Here is a 24,416-nt window from a genome sequence, read left to right as displayed (position 1 = left end):
GACGTCACGACAGCCCTGTTTCCAGCTGGCAAGATTCCCAGGTGTTACAGCATGATTAATTGGAGTGTGGTCGGGATAATACACAAGTAGTAATAAATGATGTTACTAGCACCTGTTACTTCTAAGAGAAATAGACTTTGTAAATAAAATTTTTATTATTTAAAAGAAATGTACAAACAATATTAAAAACACAGAAAAAAACAGTTAAAAGCACGACAAACAAAAAATAAAAGGTGAAATAAGACTTATCGTAATATATGCAAAAAAGAACCGTCTATTATAGAAAGTCAGGGGTCCTAGCATGCAATACTAGGGGATATGGCTGATATTAGATACAATTTTAAGCCCTATTAAGAACTTTTTAACGAAAATGCATCATATCTTTGAGTGGGATGTTAGATTTCACACCATCGTGACAATACGCCCCCACCCGCCCCCTAGCAATAATTTCCAGAGGACGCATTAGTATTAGAGTTAAATTTATGCCATATTAGGAGCTTTTAAGGAAAATATCCCGTTTTCTTTGAGCCATAACTATGGATATTTCACACCGTCGTGACAATATGCCCCCCACCCTCCCCCTAGGAATTATTTCCAGAGGGCGGAGTTGATATCAGAGCTAGGAATTTAAGCCATATTAAGAGCTTTTCAGGAAAATACCCCTTTCATTTGAGCCAAGACTATGGATATTTCACACACGTCGTGACAAAATGCCCCCCAACACTCCCCCTAGTAATTATTTGCATAGGGTGGAGTGGATATCAGAGCTAAATTTAAGCCATATTAAGAGCTTTTTAACAAAACTGCATTGTTTCTTTGACTGGGAATTTTCTGTTAGAAGTAGAAACTTTTTCTTAACACTAACAAATTTTCTCTTCGAAGTAACAACTTTTTTTCCTAATAGCAGGAAGTTTTTCGTCAAAGATAACAAATTTCTCTTAGAAGTAACAATTTTCTGTCTACGCTAACAAGTTTTCTGTTAGAAGAAGCAAGTTTTTCTTTACACGAACAAATTCTCTCTTCGAAGTAACTACTTTTATTCCTTCCTACTAACAAAGTCTTACTTAATACTATCAAATGCCTCTTGGAAGTAATAGATTTTTGTTAATAGTAAGAAAGTTTTCCAATAACATCAGGTTTTCTGTCAAAGATAAGATACTTCTCTTAGAAGTAACAAATTTTTTTTTTGTTCAGGATAACAAGTTTTCCACTAGAAGTAGCAAGTTTTTCCTCACACTAACAAATTTTCTCTTCGAAGTAATAACTTTTCTTTAATGCTAACACACTTTTAGTTAACATTATCAAGTGTCTCTTGAAACTAAGAGGTTTTTCAATAGTAAAACATTTTCTATTAACAGCAAGTTTTTTTTTGTCAAAGATAACGTATTTCTCTTAGAATTAACAATTTTCTGTCTATGGTAACAAGTTTTCTGCTAGAAATAGCAAATTTTTCTTATCACTAACAAATTTTCTCTTCAAAGTAACAACTTTCTCCTTAATACTAACGAAGATTTACTTAATACTATCAAATGTCTTTGAAGGTAACAGGTTTTTTCTTAACACTAACAATTTTTTTCTAATAACAGATATTTTTCCATGAAAGATAAGAAATTTTCCTCAGAAATAAAAATTTTTTATTTCTATTAACGGTAACAAGCTTTCTGCTTTAACACTTCTTAAGTGAATTCACTTTATTGAGTTTAATTTAGTTTCAATTATGTTAGGTTAATGTGATCGCTCATGCTAACCTAAGTTGAATAAACCTAACTTAAACGTAGTAAACTTCCAAGAGACATCTGAAGTATTAAGTAAAACTTTGTTAGTATTAAGGAATAAAAGTTGTTACTTCGAAGAGAAAATTTGTTAGTGTTAAAAAAAACTTGCTTCTTGTAAAATATAACTTGTTAGCATAGACATAAAAATGTTACTTCTAAGAGAAATTTGTCATCTTTGAGGGAAAACTTGCTGCTATTAAAAAAAACGTTAAATGAACTTCTAACAGAAAACTTTGTTAGTATTAAGGATTAGAAGTTATTACTTCGAAGAGAAAATTTGTTAGTTTTAAGAAAAAGTTGCTACTTCTAACAGAAAACTTGGTAGCATTGACAGAAAATTGTTACTTCTAAGAGAAATTTATTATCTTTGACGGAAAACTTATTGCTATTAGAAAAACTTTGTAACTATTAAGAAAAAACTTGTTACTTCGAAGGGAAACTTCGTTAAGAAAACGTCACTTCGTTAAGAAAAACTTGCTTCTTATAACAGAAAACTTGTTAGAATAGTCAGAAAATTGTTACTTCTAAGAGAAAATTGTTATCTTTGACCGAAAAATTGCTGCTATTAGAAAAAAGATCGTTACTATTTAAAAAAAAACCTGTTACCTCCAAGAGAAATTTGATAATATTAAGTAAAAGTTTGTTAGTATTAAATAAAAAGTTGTTACTTCGAAGAAACAACTTTTTAGTGTTAACGGAAATCTTGCTAGCATAGTCAGAAAAGTGTTACTTCTAAGAAAAACTTGTTATCTTTGACGGAAAACTTGCTGTTATTAGAAAAAATCTGTTACTACTAAGAAAAAACCTGTTACTTTCATGACAAACTTGATAGTATTAAGTAAAGGTTTCTTAGTATTAAAGAAAAAGTTGTTGTACTTTGAAGAGAAAATTTGTTAGTGTTAAGAGAAACTTGCTACTTCTGACAGAAAATTTTGTAGCATTAACAGAAAATTTTTACTTCTAAGATAAATTTGTTATCTTTGACGAAATACTTGCTGCTATTAGAAAATTTTTTTACTATCCAGAAAAAGCTTGTACCTCCATGAGAAATTTAATCGTATTCACTAAAAATTTGTTAGTATTAAGGAAAAAATTTGTTACTTCGAAGAGAAAATTTGTTAGTGTTAAGAAAAAGTTACTACTTCTAACAGAAAACTTGGTAGAATTAACAGAAAATTGTTACTTGTAAGATAAATTTGTTATCATTGAGGGAAAACTTGGTGTTATTAGCAAAAATGTGTCACTATTAAGAAAAAACTGTTACCTCCATGAGAAATTTGACCATATTAAGAAAAAATGTGTTAGTATTAAGGAAAAAAGTTGTAACTTCGAAGAGAAAATTTTTTAGTGATAAGAAAAAGTTGCTACTGCTATCAAAAAACTTGGTAGCAATAACAGAAAATTGTTACTTCTAAGAGAAATTTGTTATCTTTGACAGAAAAATTTTTGCTATTAGAAAAACTTTGTTACTTTTAAGGAAAAAAGTTGTTACTTTGAAGGGAAAATTTGTTAGTGTTAAGAAAAACTTACTTCTTCTAACAGAAAACTTATTAGCATAGACAGAAAATTGTCACTTCTAAGAAAAATAGCCTATGTTTACCGAAGGAGTTGCTGGTTCTGAAAAAAAATTGTTACTAATAAGAAAAAACCTGTTACTGCAAAGAGCAATTTGATAGTATAAAGTAAAATTTTGTTAGTATTAAAGAAAAAAGTGTTACTTTGAAGAAAAAATTTGTTAGTGTTAAGAGAAACTTGCTACTTCTAACAAAAAACTTGGTAGTAGTAGTAACAGAAAACTGTTACTTCTAAGAGAAATTTGTTATCATTGACGGAAAACATGCTGCTATTCTCGTTTTAAACATTAACAGTGAGAACAGTGAGAAGATAAACCACGACATAACACTACAAAATAAGCTAAGTCATATGTTTCAAAGGGGAAAAACTTCCAAATTGCACTTTGAAGATACCACCTGAGGTGACACAAGCAAGATAAACTAAAACACTACAACATATCTTGAGTCGCACGTTTCATACGAGAAACTTCCAAAATACACTTTGAAACATCCATAGACGTAACACTGACAAGATAAACCACGACACAACAGTATAAACACAAACTGAGTCATACGTTTCAAATGAAGAAATTCAAAGATGCACTTTGAAACATCACAGGTAACACTGACGAGTCAAACCCCGACACAACACTAGAAAAACCTCTTGAGTGACATATTTGAAACGAAAAAATTCCAAAATGAACTTTTAAATATCAACTGAGGCAACAGTGACAAGACAAACCCTGACACTACACTGTTGCTGTGTAATACATGTGTAAATGAAGCATATTGTCACGATAGTGTGAAATATTCATAGTCTTGGCTCAAAGAAGACGGGGTATTTTTCTTAAAAGCTCTTAATATGGCTTAAACTTAGCTCTTGTTTCAACTCCACCCTCTGGAAATGATTTCTACGGGGAGGGTGGGGGCGCATTGTCACGATGGTGTGAAATCTAACATCCCACTCAAAGGAATGATGGATTTTCGTTAAAAAAAGTTCTTATTAGGGCTTAAATTTGCATCTAATATCAGCCATATCCTCTGGTATTGCATGATAGGATCCCCGACTTTCTATAATACACGGGATTTTTTTTACATATATTACGATAAGTCTTTGTTCACCTTTAATTTTTGTTTGTCGTGTTTTTAACTGCTTTTTTCTCCGTTTTTAGTATTGTTTGTAAATTCGTTTGAAATAATAAAAATTTCATATACAAAGTCTATGTTTTTAAGATTTATTTTTTAGAAATACATTTAGCGCAATTTTATCTAAAAATAAATATTCCCCGTCTTCGTGTTTTGCATAATTGATGTTACACCTGGCCATGAGAATACCGTCATGAGCTTGGAATCTCAGCAGATGTGCTATGGAATTGACAGAGGTGTGTCCTGTGACGTCACAGAAATGTGTTATTTCTTGAAAGTATTGAGTAGGAAAGAATACTGAGAATGGCTTGTTAGTCCTGATGGTTGGAACGCTATTCCATTGGAAGGTAATTGACCTTTCAAGCCCTAGCGAAGACAAAGAACTAAAGAAAAAAAAAGAATAAAAAAAGAAACGCTTTGAACGTTTCAGGCGAAAAATAAAATGCCAGAAAATGTACTATGTGACAGTGATGCGCGCCGTCATTGCACAAAAGCGTGTGCTAGCCTTACATAAAGTGTGCGCCGTCACTAAGTTAAAAGAAAGGAAAAATGTGTTGTACGTTTCGGGCGAAAAATAAAATGCTATAAACGTATTATGTGACAGTGATGGTTGCCCTGTCATTACGTGACCTCACATAAGATGTGTGCTGTCGTTAAGTTACAATCGGGGATTCCCCATTGGGTCCTGTTGCAAGGTTACATGAAATTGTGTCATCCATATTATACCTGACCGTTTAAAACGGGGTATGTCGTGTGACGTCATTGGAGTGCAGGGGGTGTGTCATGGGAGTCTTGCCAACTATGTTCCTTATGTTAGAACACACGGATTAGTAGCCCTTATTATCACTACTTGTATATTATCCTAACCACATTCCAATTAATCATTATTAATATTATTAATATTATTAATATATTTTTCCCAGAGACACTTCATATGGAAAAGGTCGTCGTAGAAACTTCAAAAGGGGCTCATTCGATTGAAAATTGAGAGTTCTAGTGCCGTTTTTAATAGTCGAAAATGATTGGTGAGCAACTAGCCCCCCCCCCCCTCCACGACCCTTATCTTACCACACCTATCAACTAAAAATTAGGAGTGTGCCACGTTTATCAGTTTAGTTTATACAAAGACAGAAAATATATTCTTGAGTAGGACAATCATCCACAGCCCTAGGGTATAGAGTTTTCAGATATGCCACGAGGGCATCGAATATTTATATAGAAGGCGTTGGCGTAGAAACTTCAAAAAAGGCTCATTCGATTGGAAATTCAAAGGGCTAGTGCCCTTTTTCATAGTCGAAAGTGGTTAGAGGGCTATTAGCCCCCTCCCCACGCCCATCATTTCCTCAAGCACATCCAATCAGAATTATGAGATAGCCATTTCGTTCAGCGTAGTCGATTTCCAAATAGAAAATATGTTTTTGAGGACACTCCCCCACAACCCTCAGGGCAAGGGTTTTAAGTTATGCCCTGGGGGCATGTAAGGTTTTTATAGAATGCGTTGTCTTGAAACTTCAAAAAAGGCTCATTCAATTAGAAATTCAAAGGGCTAGTGCTCTTTTTAATAGTCGAAAGCGATTAGAGGGCAACTAGCCCCCCCCCCCCCGCCCACGCCCATCATTCCCCCAAACACATCCAATCAAAATTTTGAGATTGCCATTTTGTTCATCGTAATTTATTTCCAGATAAAAAATATGTTTTTTTAGGAGGACATTCCCCCACAGCCCTCAGGGCAAGGGTTGTAAGTTATACCCCGGGGGCATGTAAGGTTTTTATAGAAGTCTTTGTCGTAGAAACTTCAAAAAAAGGCTTGTTCGATTGGAAACTCAAAGGGCTAGCGCCCTATTTAATAGTCGAAAGTGATTTGAGGGCAACTAACCCCCTTCTTGTGCCCACCTTATCCCCAAACACATCCAATCAAAATTTTGAGACAGCCATTTTAATTAACGTAGTTATAAGTTCTGGAAATTAGGTCTTTGAGGATGACAACTCCCCCACAGCCCTCAGGGCAAGGGTTGTAAGTTATGCCTTGGGAGCATATATGGTTTTGTATAGACAATATTGTCGTAGAAACTTCAGAGAGGGGTCATTCGATTGGAATTTTAAATGATTAGTTCCCGTTTTAATGGTCAAAAGTGATTCTAAGGCAACTGACCCCCCTTCCACGCCGACCATTTCCCATAACACATCCAATCAAAATTTTGTTATAGCCATTTTGTTCAACGCAGTTGAAAGTCCTGGAAATTACATGTTTGAGCAGGACACTCCCCCACAGTCTTCAGGGGCAAGGGTTATAAGTTATGCCCTGGGGGCATATATGGTTCTTATGGAAGGAATGCTCGTATAAACTTCAGAGAGGGCTCATTTAAATGGAAATTGAAAGTTCTAGTTCACTTTTTAAGCGTCAAAAGATATTGGAGGGTAACCAGCTCCCCCCCCCAAACCCTTTTTTCCCCAAATACATCCAATAAAAATATTAAGATAGCTTTGGGCATAGCATTGGGTGTTATGGAAGGGATGCTCGTATATAACTTCAAAGAGGGATCATTTGATTGGAAATTGAAAGTTCTAGCTCACTTTTTAAGAGTCAAAAGAGATTGGAGGGCACCTAGCCCCCCCCCCCCTCCACGCCCTTTTTTCCTCAAATCCATCCGATAAGAACTTTGAGATAGCTTTTTTAAGATAGTTAAATGACCGTATACGAAAACTCAGGGGTGAACACAGCCCCCCAGGGCCCGAGTGTAGGTGTTGTAAGTTATGCCCTGGGGGAATATATGGTTCTTATTGAAGGGATGCTCGTAAAAAATTCAGAGATGGCTCATTTGATTGGAAGTTGAAATTTCTTGTTCAGTTTTTTAGAGTCAAAAGAGATTGGAGGACAACTTGCCCCCCCCCCCCACGCCTCTTTTTCCCCAAATGCATCCAATAAAATTTTGAGATAGCCATTAAGTTAATCATTTCTCAAAAGTCAGATAAGAAAAACTCAGGTGTCGTCACAACCCCCAGGGCCCGAGGGCAGGCGTTGTAAGTTATGCCCTGGGGCATATATTGTTCGTATGAAACGGGTGCTCGTATAAACTTCAGAGAGGACTCATTTGATTGGATATTGAAAGTTCGAGCTCACTTTTTAATAGTCAAAAGAGATCCGAGGGCAGCTAGCCCCCCTCCCACGCCTTCTTTTTCAAAACCCATCTGATTAAAATTTTGAGATAGACATCTTGTCAAAAATAGTTCAAAGATCGGATAAGAAAAAAATCCGATGTCAATAGAACCCCCCAGGGCACAGGGGAAGGCGTTCTAAGTTATGTCCTAAGGGCATGTATGGTTCTTATGAAAGGGATGTTGGTATAAACTTCCTAGAGGGCTCATTTGATTGGAAATTGAAAGTTCTAGTTCACTTTTTAAGAGTCAAGAGAGTTAAACTACCCCCCCCCCCACGCTCTTTTTCCCCAAACCCGTCCGCTTCAAATATTGAGATAGCCAGTGTTTTGGAAACTGTTCAAAAATTAGTTAACAAAAACGCCCCCCAGAGCCCGGGGGATAGGGGTTGTAAGTGTTGTCCTGGGGGCATATATGGTTCTTATGAAAGGGATGCTCTCATAAATTTCAGGGAGGGCTCGTTTGATTGGAAATTGAAAATTCTAGTTCAATTTTTAAGAGTCAAAAGATATCCGAGGGCAACTAGCCCCCCCCCCGCCGCACACCCTTTTTTCCCCAAACCCGTCCGATAAAATTTTTCTAATAACCATTTCATTAAAAATAGTTCAAAGATCAGATAAGAAAAATTTCTTTGTTGACGGAACGGAACCCGCCAGGGCCCAGAGGCAGGCGTTATGAGTAATGCTCTAGAGGTATATATAGTTCTTATGGAATGGATGGTCATATAAACTTTGAATAGGGTTCATTTGAATTGAAATTGTAAGTTCTTGTTAACTTCTTAAGAGTCAAAAGAGATCGGAGGGCAACTAGCCCCCCCCCATCCTCCACGCCCTAAATGCGTCAGATAAAAATTTCGAGATAGACATTTTGTTAAAAATAGTTCAAAGTTCCGATAACAAAAAACTCCGGTGTCGACACAGCCCCCCAGGGCCCAGGGGTAGGCGTTGTAAGTTATGCCCTTGGTTCTTATATGGTTTTTATGGAAGGGATGCTCGTATAAACTTCCTAGAGGGCTCATTTGATTGGAAATTGAAAGTTGTACTTCACTTTTTAAGAGTCAAAAGCGATTTGAGGGCAGCTAGTCTCCCCCCACACTCCATTTATTTTTTTCCCAGAGGCACTTCATGTAGAAGGGGTCTTCGTATAAACTTCAGAAGAGGCTCATTTGATTGGAAATCGAGAGTTCTAGTGCCCTCTTTAAGAGTCAAAAGTGATCAGAGGGTAACTGGCCCTCCAAGCCCTTTTTCCCCAAATTCATCTGATAAAAAATTTGATATAGCCATTTTGTTAAAAAGAGTTCAAAGATCTTATAACAAAAACTCCTGTACGTAGGGTCATTTCGTTAAAAATAGTTCAAAGATCAGATAATAAAAACTCCTGTGTCGACACAACCCCCCCCCCCAGGGCCGGGGCAGGCGTTATAAGTATTGATCTTGGGGCATATCTTGTTCTTATGGAGAGTATGTTCGTATAAACTTCAGAGAGGGTTCATTTTAATGGAAATTAAAAGTTGTAGTTCATTTCTCAGAGTGAAAAAAGATCAGAGGGCAACTAGACCCTCCCGCCCTCCACGCCTTTGGCTTTATCGGATGGATAAACCCATCCGATAAAAATTTGAGGTGACCATTTTGTTAAAAACAGTTCAATCATCAGATATTAAAACTCCAGGGTCGATAAAACCCCCCAGGGCCCAGAGATAGGCGTTTTGTACTCTGGGGATATGTAGGGTTTTTATACGATGGTGATTCATAAAACCTTCAGAGTGGACTCATTTGACTGACAATAGAAAGTTCTGGGACACTTCCAATGTGTCGATAGCGACCTACACTTAATTAGGTCACGCCACTATTATTTTCCCCAAACCCGTTCAAAAAGAATTTTGAGATAGCCATTTTGTTAAAAATAGATCATACATCAGATAGTAAAATCTCCAAGTTTGACCCAAACCCATTTTGTTACTTTGATATTGTTACTTTGATATCAGTATTTATACTTTGATGAATATTGGATTTATTTTTTTAAGTTTGATTTTTGAATAATTAATTTTTAAAAACTTGAAATTTTTTGCAATCAAAAACGAAAAAAAAATAATTAAAAAAAAAAACTTTACGAAAAATAAGTTTTTCAAAGAAAAGTAAAGGCCATTTTAAAGTTAAGCTCAGCAGATACAAATGCCTTTGAAAATTCAAACTCAAAACGACCAGAAATTACTATTAAAGAATAAATGAAACCCAAAACGAACATATATCAAATAAACAATCATAGTAAAAACATACAACAAGTAATAACATAAATGAATAAATAGATCTTAAAACAAGTAATGCTTAGATTGAATATGAAAATCAAGCTTAAAACAAAAAAAAAATTCTTAATGAAGTACATATGAAACCTCAAAACAAACAGAAATTAAATAAACAATCAATTCAAACAAACATACAATAGATATTAATCTAAATTAATAAATAAATCTTAAAACGAGTGAAACTTAAATTGAATATGCAAATCAAGCTTGAAGGGAACAAAAATCATTACAAACAAGAATTTGAGTATGACCTCCTTCTCTCACTATAAAAGTCTAAAACCTACTGCGTCATTGGCGCTTTACTGAAAACTATATGTGTCTTTAAAAGTCTTGGAAAGTATAAACAACATCAAATTGAATATTTGATGTATAATGATATTAGTTGTTGAAAGATCCGTCAGTTCAAGAATTTGTTTCACAGTAATTGTATTTTATTTTCGCCGCTGTAAGAACTGGAAAAGAAAATATTTGTAATATAATTCGTTTTCAGTTAAGCGCCAATGAAGCAGTAGGCTTTTGGTTTTTATCTACAGTTAGGAAAGGAGGCAGTATCCAAACACTTGTTTGTAGTGAAACTATATTCGTCTATAACAACTTTAAAAAGAGCTAATAAATTAAACTAAATATTTGATGTATAATGATATTAATTGCTGAAAGCTCCTCATTTCAAAATGTTGCTAGAATTTTAATGTTTATTTCCAATATTAAGTACAAAAGAAAATATTTGCTATAAAATTGGTTTTCAGCAAAGCGCCAATGACGCAGTAGGTTTTCGACTTTTACAGCGAGGGCTGGGAATCTTGGCAGAAGACCGCATTGCACAGGTGCAAGTAACATCATTTATTAATAGTTGTGTATTATCCCGACCACACTCCAATTGATCATGCTGCATTATCTGGGAATCTTGCCAGCTGGAAACAGGGCTGTCGTGATGTTCGAGGGCTCCTGTGGGAATCCTGCCAGGGTATGTCGTGATGTCACAGGGCATGCCGTAGAAATCGTATGGGAAACGGGAGGGCATGTCTTTGAAATCCTACGGGAAAAGGGAGGGCATGTCGTAGAATAGATTGATGGGATACTACTGACACCATCAGTGACTTCATAGACTCTTTTCCTAAAATTGTTTCATACATCTTCTACATTGTCAAATTTTAAGTTCTCCAGTTTAGCATTCAGCTGTTCCTCGAAAGTTTATCTCAAATTCTCATAGTGGGAGTCTACTAATGTCACAACTTACCGGAAGGAAGGTACCTGTCCTGAGTCTCTGCTTTAATATAACCCTAGGCACTGCTAGATGGTGGTCTTTACTTCTAACATCAATAACAGTACTTCTATATACCCACACCACATATATCTAGACTATACATGTACTGTGTATATACCCTAGTATCTTGTATCGATCCTTTCAGTCTTCGGTTTACAATAGCATAATTAATAAGGCTAGCCGTCTTACCGTGATGTGAATACAATGTTAGTTTATGGGTCATTTTTTATGACCAAATTCTTTATTGGTTGTAACTAGATTGTTATACCTACAAAATTGCAGCAGTCTTTAGTCATTACTGTTTTCTTTTCCTACACCAAATTTACCTAGGCTAGGACAGCATCTATCCCTATTTCTACCGACCTGGGCATTAAAATCCCCTAATAAAAAACCTTATTTTTACCTGGGGCCGTGTTTATTTGTTCCTGTAGCTGTAAGTAAAATTTATCTGATTCACTATTATCTCCACCTGTCGGTTCTTCAAGGGCAATTGCTATGGTGACGGATACCCTGCACTTTTTGGTCATAAAACGAGTGACTTTTATTCTATTATTAACACCTTCCCAACCTAAAAAAGACTTGGCAGCTTCCATATTCATCACGAGCCCTACTCCCTGTCTATGCACCCTACCCTTCCTACCTGAGTAAATAAATTCCATATCCCCTAATTTCTCAAGTCTACACATAGCGCTTAAGCTGGCTTGGAACCGGGCAGCAAGAATTCCCTGAGATCTCCAGTTGACTGCAGACTCTTGCAATCTTTGGCCTCTCTTGGTTAGGCTATTACCTCCGAATAATTATATATTTATGCCTACAAAAACGATGGTACACTACAGCTTTCAAAATAGCGAACTGTTTTTTTTTTATGTAAAGCCTCTACCCCAATGTCAGAGAGAGAGAGAGAGAAATGGATCGTATAAACTAGGGTACGAAACAGCCATTGAAACTACTGAATATGATCGGTACAGGTAATAGTGATTCATCGACACATGTGGTTTTAAATTCCCAATCCTCGCTGTGCAATTACCATCAACTTATTTTGATTATTTTAATGATGGTGGTTTTGCTTTAAAACATGATGGATACCGTATGGTGACTTAAATTGATTGAGAACTCTCTATCCTGCAGTTTAAAGTGGGTCGTGTTTATTGTAGGACATGGAGGGTATGCTGAAGATTGTATTCAGGGAGAATTTTTTCGGTAAACTCGGGGGGAAAAGAGCGATTTATATCCTATGCTTTCGTGTTAAGTAGTTGATAAAATTCAATTAATTTATTTTTGTGACGTCTTGTTGTTGATCAAGAATATAAAAGAACAAAAGTCACAACATTGGGTTAACTTTTTTTGCGTGTAAGCTCCCTGCTTTTCTGTGGTTAAACCCTCCCTCATAAAAATATTAAGATGGTCAATTTCTTACAAAACTAACCTCTTTTCATTAGAATTAAAAAAACATGAAATGAATACTCTATGTACTGAAAATCATCTTTAAAAGCATTCAAATTGTAAAGCGATAGTTTCACCGAATTTCTACTTAGATTCAGAAGAAGAAACTAATCTGTAAACAAATAAAATGAATTCTTAAAAAAGGTCGGACTAAACACTGGACAACAAAAATTCTTATCAGTCAAAAAAGAATTGTATTTATTGATTCAAATGTGAATTAGCATGAAATACTTACTTTACATATTTGGATGGTTGGTCGCATTGATGTATTTTATGGGACTAATTTTCACAATTTGTTTTAAAATTTTGATTTAGCAATTGAACTTTCAAAAACTTGACTAGCCAATACATTTTTTTGTAATTGTTTATCTTTGACTAAACTAATTTTGAAAAATTAAGTGTCAAAATTAAAATTTTACAAGCACATTTTATGGTTATTACATCACTTCAATCTGTTATCACTCCTGGCTGGATGTGCAATTGAAAGCAATTACAGTTGACTAGCTCTTATAGAACTAGCTATAAAATACACAAACTACAAAATATGAACTTTATCAAACCCTTTTAGGTACCATCCAAATAACTGCGTAATGTTAATCCTGCAATACACATTTTTTTTATTTTTTATGACTGAATATAATTTTAAATACTTTTTTCATAGTTGAACACCCATCCCCCCCAACCTTTATTCCATATCCTTGGTACAGCCTTGATAAAATAAATATTTGCAGTTTTGTTTCGCAAAGTATAATTAATTAACGAAATCAATAAAATTACGAGCCAAATACAAATTAAAAATTATAAGAAAAATTAAACAAGTTGATGCTAAAAAAACCTATTTCTGTGGAACGTTAATGGTATGACAACCATATAACAAGCCAAATTTTTCTCGGTATAGCGTCGAAGTATACATTTTTTTATTATTTTTTTTTAAGTCCTTCTCAATATTGAACAATCATTGCTAAACTTATGTTAGCTGGTCAATATATACGAGATAGCTCTAAACATTGTGCAATATTGGTCGTTAAGTGCTTTGCAACAAAAGAAGAAATTCCTAAGGTCCTAAGCCTAACGTTCGCTACAACTTTATGAAAGAACCAAACTGTGGTATACAACGCATGGTTATTTTTCAGAATTGCAACCATAAGTATTTCCTAGAGAATAGGAGCGGCTGAATTCTGGAATTCTGAATTCTGAATAATTGTCCTTCAAAAAAAAAAAGTAAGAAAACAGAGAGAAGGGAGAGAGAGAGAAAAGAATGAGGGTTACAGGCGCTAATTATGCTGCCTAAGACAGTATTTTTTTTTTAAATCAAGTTTGTTTAATATTTTTTTTTTATTAATTTCTTACTAATAAATCTGTATTTCATGAAAGACCCCTAGGCCATACGCTAAATGGTACAATTAGCCTAAAAAAAGTAATAAACTATGAAAGTAGAAAGCAAAGCATAAACATAGCAACTAAATCAAAACTTAGGTAATTTAACTTGTCTACACATGATTAATTCATTAGACTCATAATTCCTTCACAAACCCTGCTACTCTTTTTTCGAAACCCTGTTTCAATCACAAATAGCTCAGCCTTTTCCAACAGAACCGAAAATGAGGCGACTTTCCTTTCCCTTACATCAGATGGAGGACCCCTTGAGGTCCCCTCAAATCGCTTGATCCTAGTTTTCAGCGATAGATAAAATGCTTGTACATGATACCGCTGTATCAGATTTTTAGATGGCAATTGTGGCTCTAAATAGGGTTCTACCCCGATAATTCTATCAATCATTGCTCAATACTGTAAACCATCGCTGTGTAAAACTAACTAAAACTATTGCAAAAAAAACCTATCCCTCTCTCCTCTTAAAAAGAAAAGAAAAAAAAAATCCTCAGGATCTAGTGCAAAACCAGGGGTCAGTGACTAATCACCCGAGGTTAACAAGATGAAACATGAAACATGAAAAGAATATTTTCGACAGTAAATAAAATGAAAACAGACCCCAAAAACTGCATTTTAGATCAATGAAAAAGTTGTGTTAACAATATTAGCTGAATACAGTGACATTCTCCTAACAAATTTCTACCAATATTAGAAAGGTGCTCTCAGTTATAGATCATGTTCAGTATCAAAAGCATATTGATAAAGCTACGCAGCTAAATGATTATTACGTAAGTGGCATAATGATTATAATTATTTTAAAAAAATGATATTCTCATGGACAAATGAAAAGGTTATTTAAAGATGTCTGGACAGAAAAGTAAGGATATACCAAAAATGGTGATACACTGATATTATGCGCAGATGTAATTACCGGGAAGCCACATAATATCGAGCCACAGTTTTCTTTAAAGCATAGAGATAGGGTGATAGAGACAAATCTGCATACATTGCTAAATATGCATTAAAATTGGAAAAGAAATTCTTAAAGAGTTTTGCTACCACCTACAATCACACGACATCTGCCAGCGCTGGAGCTATTAGTATTGGCACCAAAGGAAAACCATTTAATAGACGGCGAGTTTTGAAAATGCTGTCATAAATTGTTTCCGACGTTTATTTGATGACTTCGCAAATACAAAACAAATTGTGATTGAGAGTACAAAAGAAATGCCATTGTCAGCTAGAAGAGTTCAGAGTTGCGTTTAAAATATGGCCAAAAATAATTACGAAAACGTCATAAATGATATGTTATCTAGTGACGTAATTAGAATAGCAGCTAAAAATAAGTGCATTCACCTAATGACTGTTTAAAAATGAAAATGCCAATGACCCAAGAGTCTCTTTAATGTTTGCATTTTGGCTGATTTTGACCCACAGACAAAACACGTTTCTGACTCCTGTTCTAGACCTAGGCTTATGATTCCAAGCAAAAGAGAACCCAGTTTTATCAACTAAAGTTTTAACCTGGAAAAGTCAAGAAGATTTTTGAAATACATTTAGTAAATTCAAAAGCATAGACTTTAAGATCCTTTCCACTAGGTAGAGAGATTTAATAGTTTCTATATTTTTCAGATTTTTACATTTAAAGTTTTTAATTTAAATTTTAAATTTAGATAAAATCGTTGAATTTTCTGGCAGTCAGATAAGCTCGTTTTGAAACAAGTTTTTCTGTTCTGTTCTAATTTTGAAAATTCCCTTATATTTGGAAACATACATCCTAAATAATGAACATTAATATAATCATGCAACGCTTGTCTTTGATTGTTCCTTGGAAACGCCATATCAAACTCGAATGCCAAATACAATAAGATTTGTTGCTAAAAGTGATGTAGTGTCTCTTGTCAATTTGCTTTGTAAGATATTAGGAAAATCATTTCAAGCTCCATATATATTTTTAATGATTTTCATACTTAGTGTTATTAAATAAAAAAAACAAGTTTTGTCAACTGAAAGTAAGGAGCAACATTAAAACTATAAACGAACAGAAATTATTACATATATAAGGGGTTCGCCCCTTGTCAATGCCTCGCTCTTTACGCTAAGGTTCGAATTTTGTTCCAATTCTTTAAATCTGAGCCCTGAATCACAAAGGCCGTTTAATTAGAATAAATAGCACTTTTGAAAGTACTAAAAAAAACTTTAGCGTAAAGAGCGAGGTATTGGCAAGGGGGTAAACCCCCTCATATACGTAGTAATTTCTGTTCATTTTAAGTTTTAATATTACTCCTTACTTTCAGTTGAAAAACTTGTTTTTTTTTTATTTAATTTCTGATGGTTTTTAAATGATGCTGGGAAATCCGGCGCCCTCTTCATAGAAATGTCCCTCTCCCTATGAAAACTTCCTCTTTGGAAAGATACCACGTAACCCTCTCCCCGAACCCCCACCAGAAAAAATTCCCACTGAAAACGTATGTTTACATCCCAATAACCAATACTATATGTAAACAATGGGCAAAGTTCATAACCTGCAGCCCATCCCCCGGGGACTGGGGGGGGGATTAAGTCATCCTCAATGACATAGTTATTAGACTTTTCGACTATGCCGAAAATAGCTATCTTAAAATTTTGATCGAGTGAGTTTGGGAAAAATGAGCGTGGGAGGGGGCCTAGTAGCCCTCCAATTTTTGGTCACTTAAAAATGCACTAGAACTTTTAATTTCCGTTCGAATTAGCTTTCTCGAGATATTCTAGAACCACTGGGTCGATACAATCACCCCGGGAAAAATATACAACAACAACAACAACAAAAAACAACAAATAAACACGCATCCGTGATCTTTCTTCTGGCAAAAAAAAAAAACAAATTTCACATTTTTGCAGATAGGAGCTTCAAACCTCTACAGTAGGGTTCTCTGATACTTTGAATCTTATGGTGTGATTTATATTAAGATTCTATGAACTTCAGGTGGTGTTCGTCCTTATTCGAACATAAGGCAAATGTTCTCAGGTAACTTTTGATGGGCAAGACTGAACTTGATGTAATATATATATATATGTATATGTATATATATATATATATATATATATATATATATATATATATATATATATATATATATATATATATATATATATATATATATATATATATATATATATATATATATATATATATATATATATATATATATATATATATATATATATATATATATATATATATATATATATATATATATATATTTGATATCAGCATAAAAATCCGATTCTTTTGATGTACCTATTGGTATCAAAATTCCGGTTTTTAGAGTTTTGGTTGTTATTCAGCCGAGTCTGTCCTTACTTACAGTTCGTTACCACGAACTGTTTGATATAGGCTATCTTTATCATATACTTTTAAATATAATTTAATCATGTTGCTTTCCCTTACTTGATGCACCTGGAGTTCCAAAGAATATTACGAAAAAATTGAAATTAAATTTTCAGGATCATTATTGTTCTTTCCTATCGATAAATAGAAGAAAAAAAACAACTCAACCAGCAACTGCTTCCTTTCAACCAATTTGGTTCTTGTCCTATTTTGAGTTGACGAGACCTGAGTAGAATCTCAAAAGCATGATTCGATTTTGGTAGATTTACCAAATATTCAGTCCTAGAAACGGGTTTTGGGCTCCTATCCCGGAAACGAGCTTTGGACTCGTGTACCAGAAGCGGACAACTATGGGTTCATTTTAAAGGGTAGTGCCCCTTTACGTTTGCTCTTTATTAAAATGTTTGAATTTTAAAAAATCTTGAAAAATCTCCAGTTTGGGATGTTTAAATTAAAATGACGCTTTTTTTGTAGGTTGACATGCAAGAACTAATCCACGAACAAATGCGAAAGAAGTTAATGAAGCAAGAGCAGGCAAAAAAGATGAGCAATTTGAATGGACTACTTGGTGTCAATAGAAAAAACTCTCGTTTTCTTGGACTCTTTAAATTCAAAAGTTACTACGAAGAGCCAAGCTGAACAATAGAAAAGCTCCGAGTTTATCTAGAATGCTGCGGAGGGAGCACATTAAGTGAATATGACACCCAACTAATAATTATGATACTTGAATATGCTCGAGAACATATACAGAATACTGCAGCCATGAGATTAAACAGTGTCGATGGATCTCGGGAAAGTTTGATACAATTTTTAACACACGTAACATAAATAAACTCTAGTTAAAGTGAAGTTGTATTACGCATTTTATGCTTGATCTGGCAATAGAGCTCCATATTGGAACTTATATACTGACAAATCATAGCGTAATAGCTTGTTAAATTTGCCTCAGTTCAAGCATACTGAAAATTTATTGCAATATAGTGCTGGAGCAGAGAATAATTTTGAAAGTACCATTAAGTAGCTTTCGCACTACGCACATTTTTTTTATTTAAGTGGCTAAGTTACGTTAAGTAGAAACTTTCCCATTTCGACAAGCCCTCTTGGACTAGGCTAATGTAAAAATTCATTAAATCATCAGGACCATAGTCTAAGATCAAAACAATCATCATAAGCAAACTATTGAAAAATTAAAATGGTGATTGGGATTCAAGGTCCAATGATGATCTTATGGTAGGGAAGTTTAATGATTTTTCTTCAGAATTTATTCATTGCTCATCCGTAAATTCTATTTTATTGCTGCTCTATTGACTTTCTGATTACGTACGTATGCAATGTAAAGTTCTATGCAGCGCATGGGCGGAGGCAGTATCTTGTCTAGGGGGGGGGGGCAGCCGGTTCTGTGATGTAAGGGGGAGCGGAAGTTATATCGGCAGTTCACAAAACCTTGCATCACCAGCAAGCTCTAGCTTGCCTTTGGAATCTTGGATCATCAATAATTACCAAAAATAATAAATCATCAACGACCTTCAGAATTGACTTTCTTGGATTACTATACTGTTATTACCTTCTTGCAACACTAAAATATAATAAACCCAATAATCCATTTCCATTTTGCATGTAATTTAAGTACTACTTAAGGAATCTGACGGACATCGTATCACGGTTAATTAACAGGGTCTTATTGCAATAATCCAATTCAGAAGTTTAAATCTGGATAATATTAAGAACCAAAATTGTTGTATCTATATATCGAATCGAAAATTAATATTGAATATTGAAATGTAAATATCAATAACGAAAAGGATATTTCGAAATTTCTGTTTATTTCCAGCTTTTTCAACCATCTACCAGTGAGCATCCAACAGAAAAATTCCAACATACGAAAAGTTCTCGTTAGTATCTAATCCAAATTTGGTGTTCTAGGGGAGGGGGCAGCGGCCCCTCTTCCCTACGCCCATGATGCAGCACTTGCGGCTACTTGTGACTGCCTTTTCTGCAAGTCATAAGATAAATTATGCTATTTTAGTTCCAGAATAAATAATAAATTTTTTTTTCGTGGTTATTTTTCGCTAGATATTTCTTGGGGTGTAGCAGTACGGATAGTTTTACTCACCGTTCAAAATTACATTTGATGTCTCCATGCCTATTAATGTACTTGTTTCAATGCATAGTTTCAAAGCGTCCATCTTATGAGTTAATATTAATTAGTAATATTTTGCTGTTTTTTATTTTAAAAGAGAAAATATGTTTAAATTTCCATGTTGTGCTACGCGAGCGTTTTTTGGGCTTTAGGGTTAAAACAGAGGCAGCCATTTTAAATAAAAGTTAAATTCCATTAAAGGTACCCATATCTCTGCTGCAAGCACTGCATAGTTGAAAAAGAGCTTTTTAGGTTTAATTGCACTTTTTAATAACCATCAGATAAACTTGATACAAGGTAGTACCTTTGAGGAAAATATGATAAACAATTCCTTTTTTAGCGAAGTATGGCCCCTGCTTTAGCCACTATATCCCAGAATAAGAAACTAAGACCTGAGTACAGTACCCGGTTTTGAATATTGATAACAAAAAATTTGGACCTTAGAGTACTACAAGGAAATTATTGGTAAAAAAGAACAATAGGCTTAAGGCTTATGTTCCCTGTGCAAGGCTTTGGTATGTTATATTTATGCAATCCTAAGTCATGTGTTTTAATGTTGCAAGATAAGATAACAATTTTGATATCATTCGATAGCTGGCATTTAGTTTTATTCATCTAAAAGGAAAGGAAAGGGGATCACGGGGAATTTGAAAGACATTTAAAATGCGATCATGGCCAGGGTGTCACTTTTCGGACACCATCTTTATAACGATGAAGATTTTAGAAAGCAATTGCCGCGGTCTTACGAAAGAAGGTGAAAAAACATATAATAATTATCATAAGGAGATAGACAATTGTAATACTTACTTCTTTTTTTTAAATTTGCTTTATATTTTTTTGGGAATATAGGTTGGCAGGTAGCGTAAGGCTATGAGTTGCTAGAAAAGCGGTGCCATTATTTAACGGTTGGTTATTAATAACGGCCGTCTTCAAGGTGATCAACCTGAGGTTTCCTAGAAAGTGGTGCGGCCGCATGCAATCGTTTTCATTATGTTTATTACCGCACGCAATCGTATTATTACATTATGTTATATACAAAAAATAGTATTAAACTGTACGGCTATTTACCAGGTAAAATAACTCAAATATTTTAATGAATATAATCATATTGAAAGGTATAACTGGATTTTGATATAATACAGTTAATTAAGTTATATTCTTTTTAAAATGAAATTTCTTTCCACTTTATGGCTCAATTTGTAGTACTCTACACGCCGAATTTGTGTTATACCGATATTGTTCGACGAATTTTGCTTCAACTTGGCATGTATATGCTCTTTTAATTTGTTATTGCATAACATTTTATTATTTTTGACAAAATTAATTAATTGTTCGCCATTTTCGCTTGTCCAAGTCGCGTTTCTGCGTTTTGAACAAAACGGTCACCGCTACAAATGAAAAACGTCCCACAACAGGTTAACACCTCTAAGACGGTCATCATGCAACTGACAGCATCGCTATCAGACGCTACGGTGACACTCAACATTTTCTAGTAAACCTCTTCTGATGGTTTGTATAGACAACGTTTTGGTGACGTCAGTTAACGCTGCATTGCGGCCGCTAGACAACGATACTGCTTTTCTAAGAAACTATAGCTTAAATAGGAAAATTTTCCTATTTTTCAAAGAAGGTTACATCCTCTAATAAAAAACCTAAGTAATATCATAATTATTGCTCAATTCTGAACCTAATGAATCGAATGATACAAGTACCTTGTCTTTTCTTTGCAATTTACAGCTTTTGGCTTGTCACAAAATATCACGTTTCACAGGGAACCTCAGCCTTAAACAAAATTAAGTTATTAAAGTTGATATCTTTTCTTTGTTTTACCTAATCTTCTCAGAGATAATTTTAAAGCTCAGAGATTTCCAAAGCCCAAAATGTTTGATATTCTTTTTTCGCGCTAAGGTACATAATTTTTTTTCATGTCAAGTTTGCTTTTTAATTTCAAAATATATCAGCTGATGTTTATGTTCAATTTATAGATTGATCGTTACGTATTGTACCGATGGTGTAAGGTAATTTAGATATCATTTTATTGTTCCTAAAGACTAACAAGCTCCAAGAGAGCCAAATTCGTTTTCACGTCAAAAATAAGTACCATGTACAATACCCTGGTTTGTTGAATAAAAACGGCAGAAATTAAGAGTAAGAAGCTTGTGAAAATATCTTTTTTTTAAACAATTTGCAAAAAGGTAACGGCAAAGTAGGAAGCAGAACAACATATACAGAAGAATTAAAAGGGAGGATTCAATTCAGGAAGTTAGTTGAAAAAAATTCCGTTACGAAGAAATGAGCTAATAATAAGTGCAAGAGATCCATACTCTTAAGAAGCTTTATTGTCATTAACTTCAAATACTATCTGTCGGTGCTTTTAGATATCTTTACCACACTTATGTTTAATCTCCAACTGCAGTACTAGAAGAAGAAGATAGAAAACACATCGGCTGATATATTTTTTCATAAATCGGCTTGTTAATATTACGTAAACCCATGAATAGATATACCGTTAGTGGAAATCCAGATGCTACGTTGTTCTACAGTTTTTTTCTCGGAGGAGGGGGATTGAAAGTAGGAGGGGGGGGGGATTAAAAAAAAAGCATCGCTACTGTTGGCATTTCTAATTCTTTGCTGCTTGTAAATTTCAGCTATTAGCAGCAACTCGTACCTTGATTATGTTGACAGTTACATTAAAGGGTGTGGTATAGTGAATTCTGGTCCTTCTCTCCCGGAAAAATCTAATACGGGTTTTACATGAATATATGTATTTCGAACATATAATTTTCTTTGTCATTGAGGTATTGACCGCCTATACTGAAAGAAACCGTCCCGCCTCCCCTAAATCAAAATGAGTTGGGCCCCTACAAAATGGGTCTGTGGCTATACGATGAATGTGAGGTGTTATATTTATCTGAGCTTCCACAGTACCAAGATTAATGTAGTCAACGTAGCTTCAGGACCGTTTGCTAGAGTATAGTGGATAAAATAATGTACTTAACGTTTTGTTCGAATTTTTAAATACACGCATATCTTTATTTAAATTAATTCCTATAGACTATCACCAAGTGTTCAAACAATCAGAAACATTAGGAAGATAGAACAAGCCTTTTTTTCAAAGGCTCTTTTTTTACTACTCGGCCCCTTTCTTCTGCTATAGGAACCCCTTTTGCTGCAAAGAAAGGGGATCGTGTCATTTAAAACTTGATCATGGCCAAGGTCTGACTTTTCTGACACCAGTACTACACCGATTGAAGGTTATAAATACCTTATGAAGATTTTAGAAAAACAAGTGTCGCGGTCTCACGAAAGAAGATGAAAAATTTATAATAATTATTATAAAGGAGCTATACTATTCTAATGACTTGCTTGCCTCAAGCCCCCCCCCCCTTCATAGGTCATTTTGGGATCTCTGCTTTCATCAGACTGTTGATGTGTTTTCTGCCAGGATGAAAAAATGCCGCGTGTTTAGCAACGAAAAATTGTCTTTCAATCTCTCCGGGCGTAGGGGGGGGGGGGATGGTGGTTTGTTGATCTCTTGGGCGAGAACCATATGATCGGCCTTGCTTTTCCAAAAAACAAGGGAAATGATTGCTGTAAATAAAAATAAAATGAGCATAAGTTTTCTTCGAATGGAGCTTATCGAAGAGATACCATTACTCTATATGGGTTTCAGTGCTTAGGACCTTTGTAGATGATCAAGGGGAAATCTTGTATGCAAAACATTTTACCGAAGCCAATACCATTATTCGTTCATCTTCCAAAGATATGCATCAAATTCTCCAGATGATCATTAAATTGGGTAAGAAATGAAGCTTTGGTGCCGGAGAGCTTAATATGTGTGACAAATCCATCTAGAGTTTACTCAAATCTATTTCCAACAGTATTGTTTTGACCAAGTAGAAAACCCTTATAACCGTAAAACAAACACAAAAGGCATACGCTATCATAAATAAGCGAAATGCAATGCTGTCTGCCCTCCAAAGAATATCCTCTCATGTAAGTCTCGACAAACACATATGCAGGAAGTAAGAGTTTGTTTGGGTCCAGGCCACTCCTCTCCCAAAATCTCAACATTTTGCGATTTTGCTGATTATTCCTTATATTTTTCGTGAAATTCAACTACTTTTTTACCTTTTTATTGAATTCAACAACCCTCAATGTCTGTGAAAGTGTATGATCCTCAAACTCTGGGATCTGCAATTTTTGACGATGGCAACACAGTATGGGATATTCTGCAATTGGTAACACATGATGACCTGACGGGGGAACCCATTGGGAAGGTACCAATTTTCGTTAATTTAATGAGGTAAGGGATCTTATGTACCCATAAATTTCATTTTTTTTTTTTGCTATGAACAGTAGCAACAATAAAATTATGTTTCGACCTTCACCCGACAGTATCACGAAGACAATTAATTTTCCTCGTTTATTTATGTCATGAACGACGAAGGAAGTTGTTTTTATTTAAACTAAACAGCCGTCAATTTTGTCATTGTTCATTCGAGACTCCTTTAGAATAACTTAATTGGTTGAAAAAATCAGGAGGTTAACTATGTATTGTTACACGCTTATTTGTATTTCTTCCTTTTATTTTTGATCAGAAATCAATTTCTTTAAAGGAAGCTTTTTTTTCTGAACGGCACAGTGTGTTTTTCCACAAATAGTTCCAGCTTACATAGCTAAGCCAACGAGAAAGAGATAATTCCATTTGAAAGGAGGTCAAACGCCAAGCCTCTACGCAAGTCAATAAGATCCTCAAAGGCAGTTAGAAAAGAGGGTTTTATTATTAAAAAAAAAAAAAAAACATTCGAAAGCTAGTAAGGAGCAAACTACGAGTTACAAATGGTACTTTTTGGTGTCGTTTGATACTGATCCTGAAGGAGAGGAAGATACTAT

At 34.6% G+C, this 24,416-nt stretch overlaps 1 protein-coding gene across 1 annotated transcript in view; it reads left to right on the top strand.

Annotated features, from left to right (window-relative positions):
- t (C45 family peptidase tan) overlaps positions 1-18,761 on the top strand; it is a 65,341-nt gene extending 46,580 nt beyond the window's left edge. The window contains exon 7 of the mRNA XM_089089157.1: positions 17,855-18,761. Within this exon, the coding sequence (XP_088945283.1) occupies positions 17,855-18,019 (165 nt within the window). The 3' untranslated portion in view covers positions 18,020-18,761. The remainder of the gene's footprint in view (positions 1-17,854) is intronic.
- The last annotated feature ends 5,655 nt before the right edge of the window (positions 18,762-24,416 follow it).

This window comes from Artemia sp. Qi Xiang Cuo, chromosome 5, assembly GCF_049724085.1.
Source record: "Artemia sp. Qi Xiang Cuo chromosome 5, ASM4972408v1, whole genome shotgun sequence".
In the NCBI taxonomy this organism is placed as follows: domain Eukaryota; kingdom Metazoa; phylum Arthropoda; class Branchiopoda; order Anostraca; family Artemiidae; genus Artemia; species Artemia sp. Qi Xiang Cuo.
This window is presented reverse-complemented; position numbering and strand designations above follow the sequence as displayed.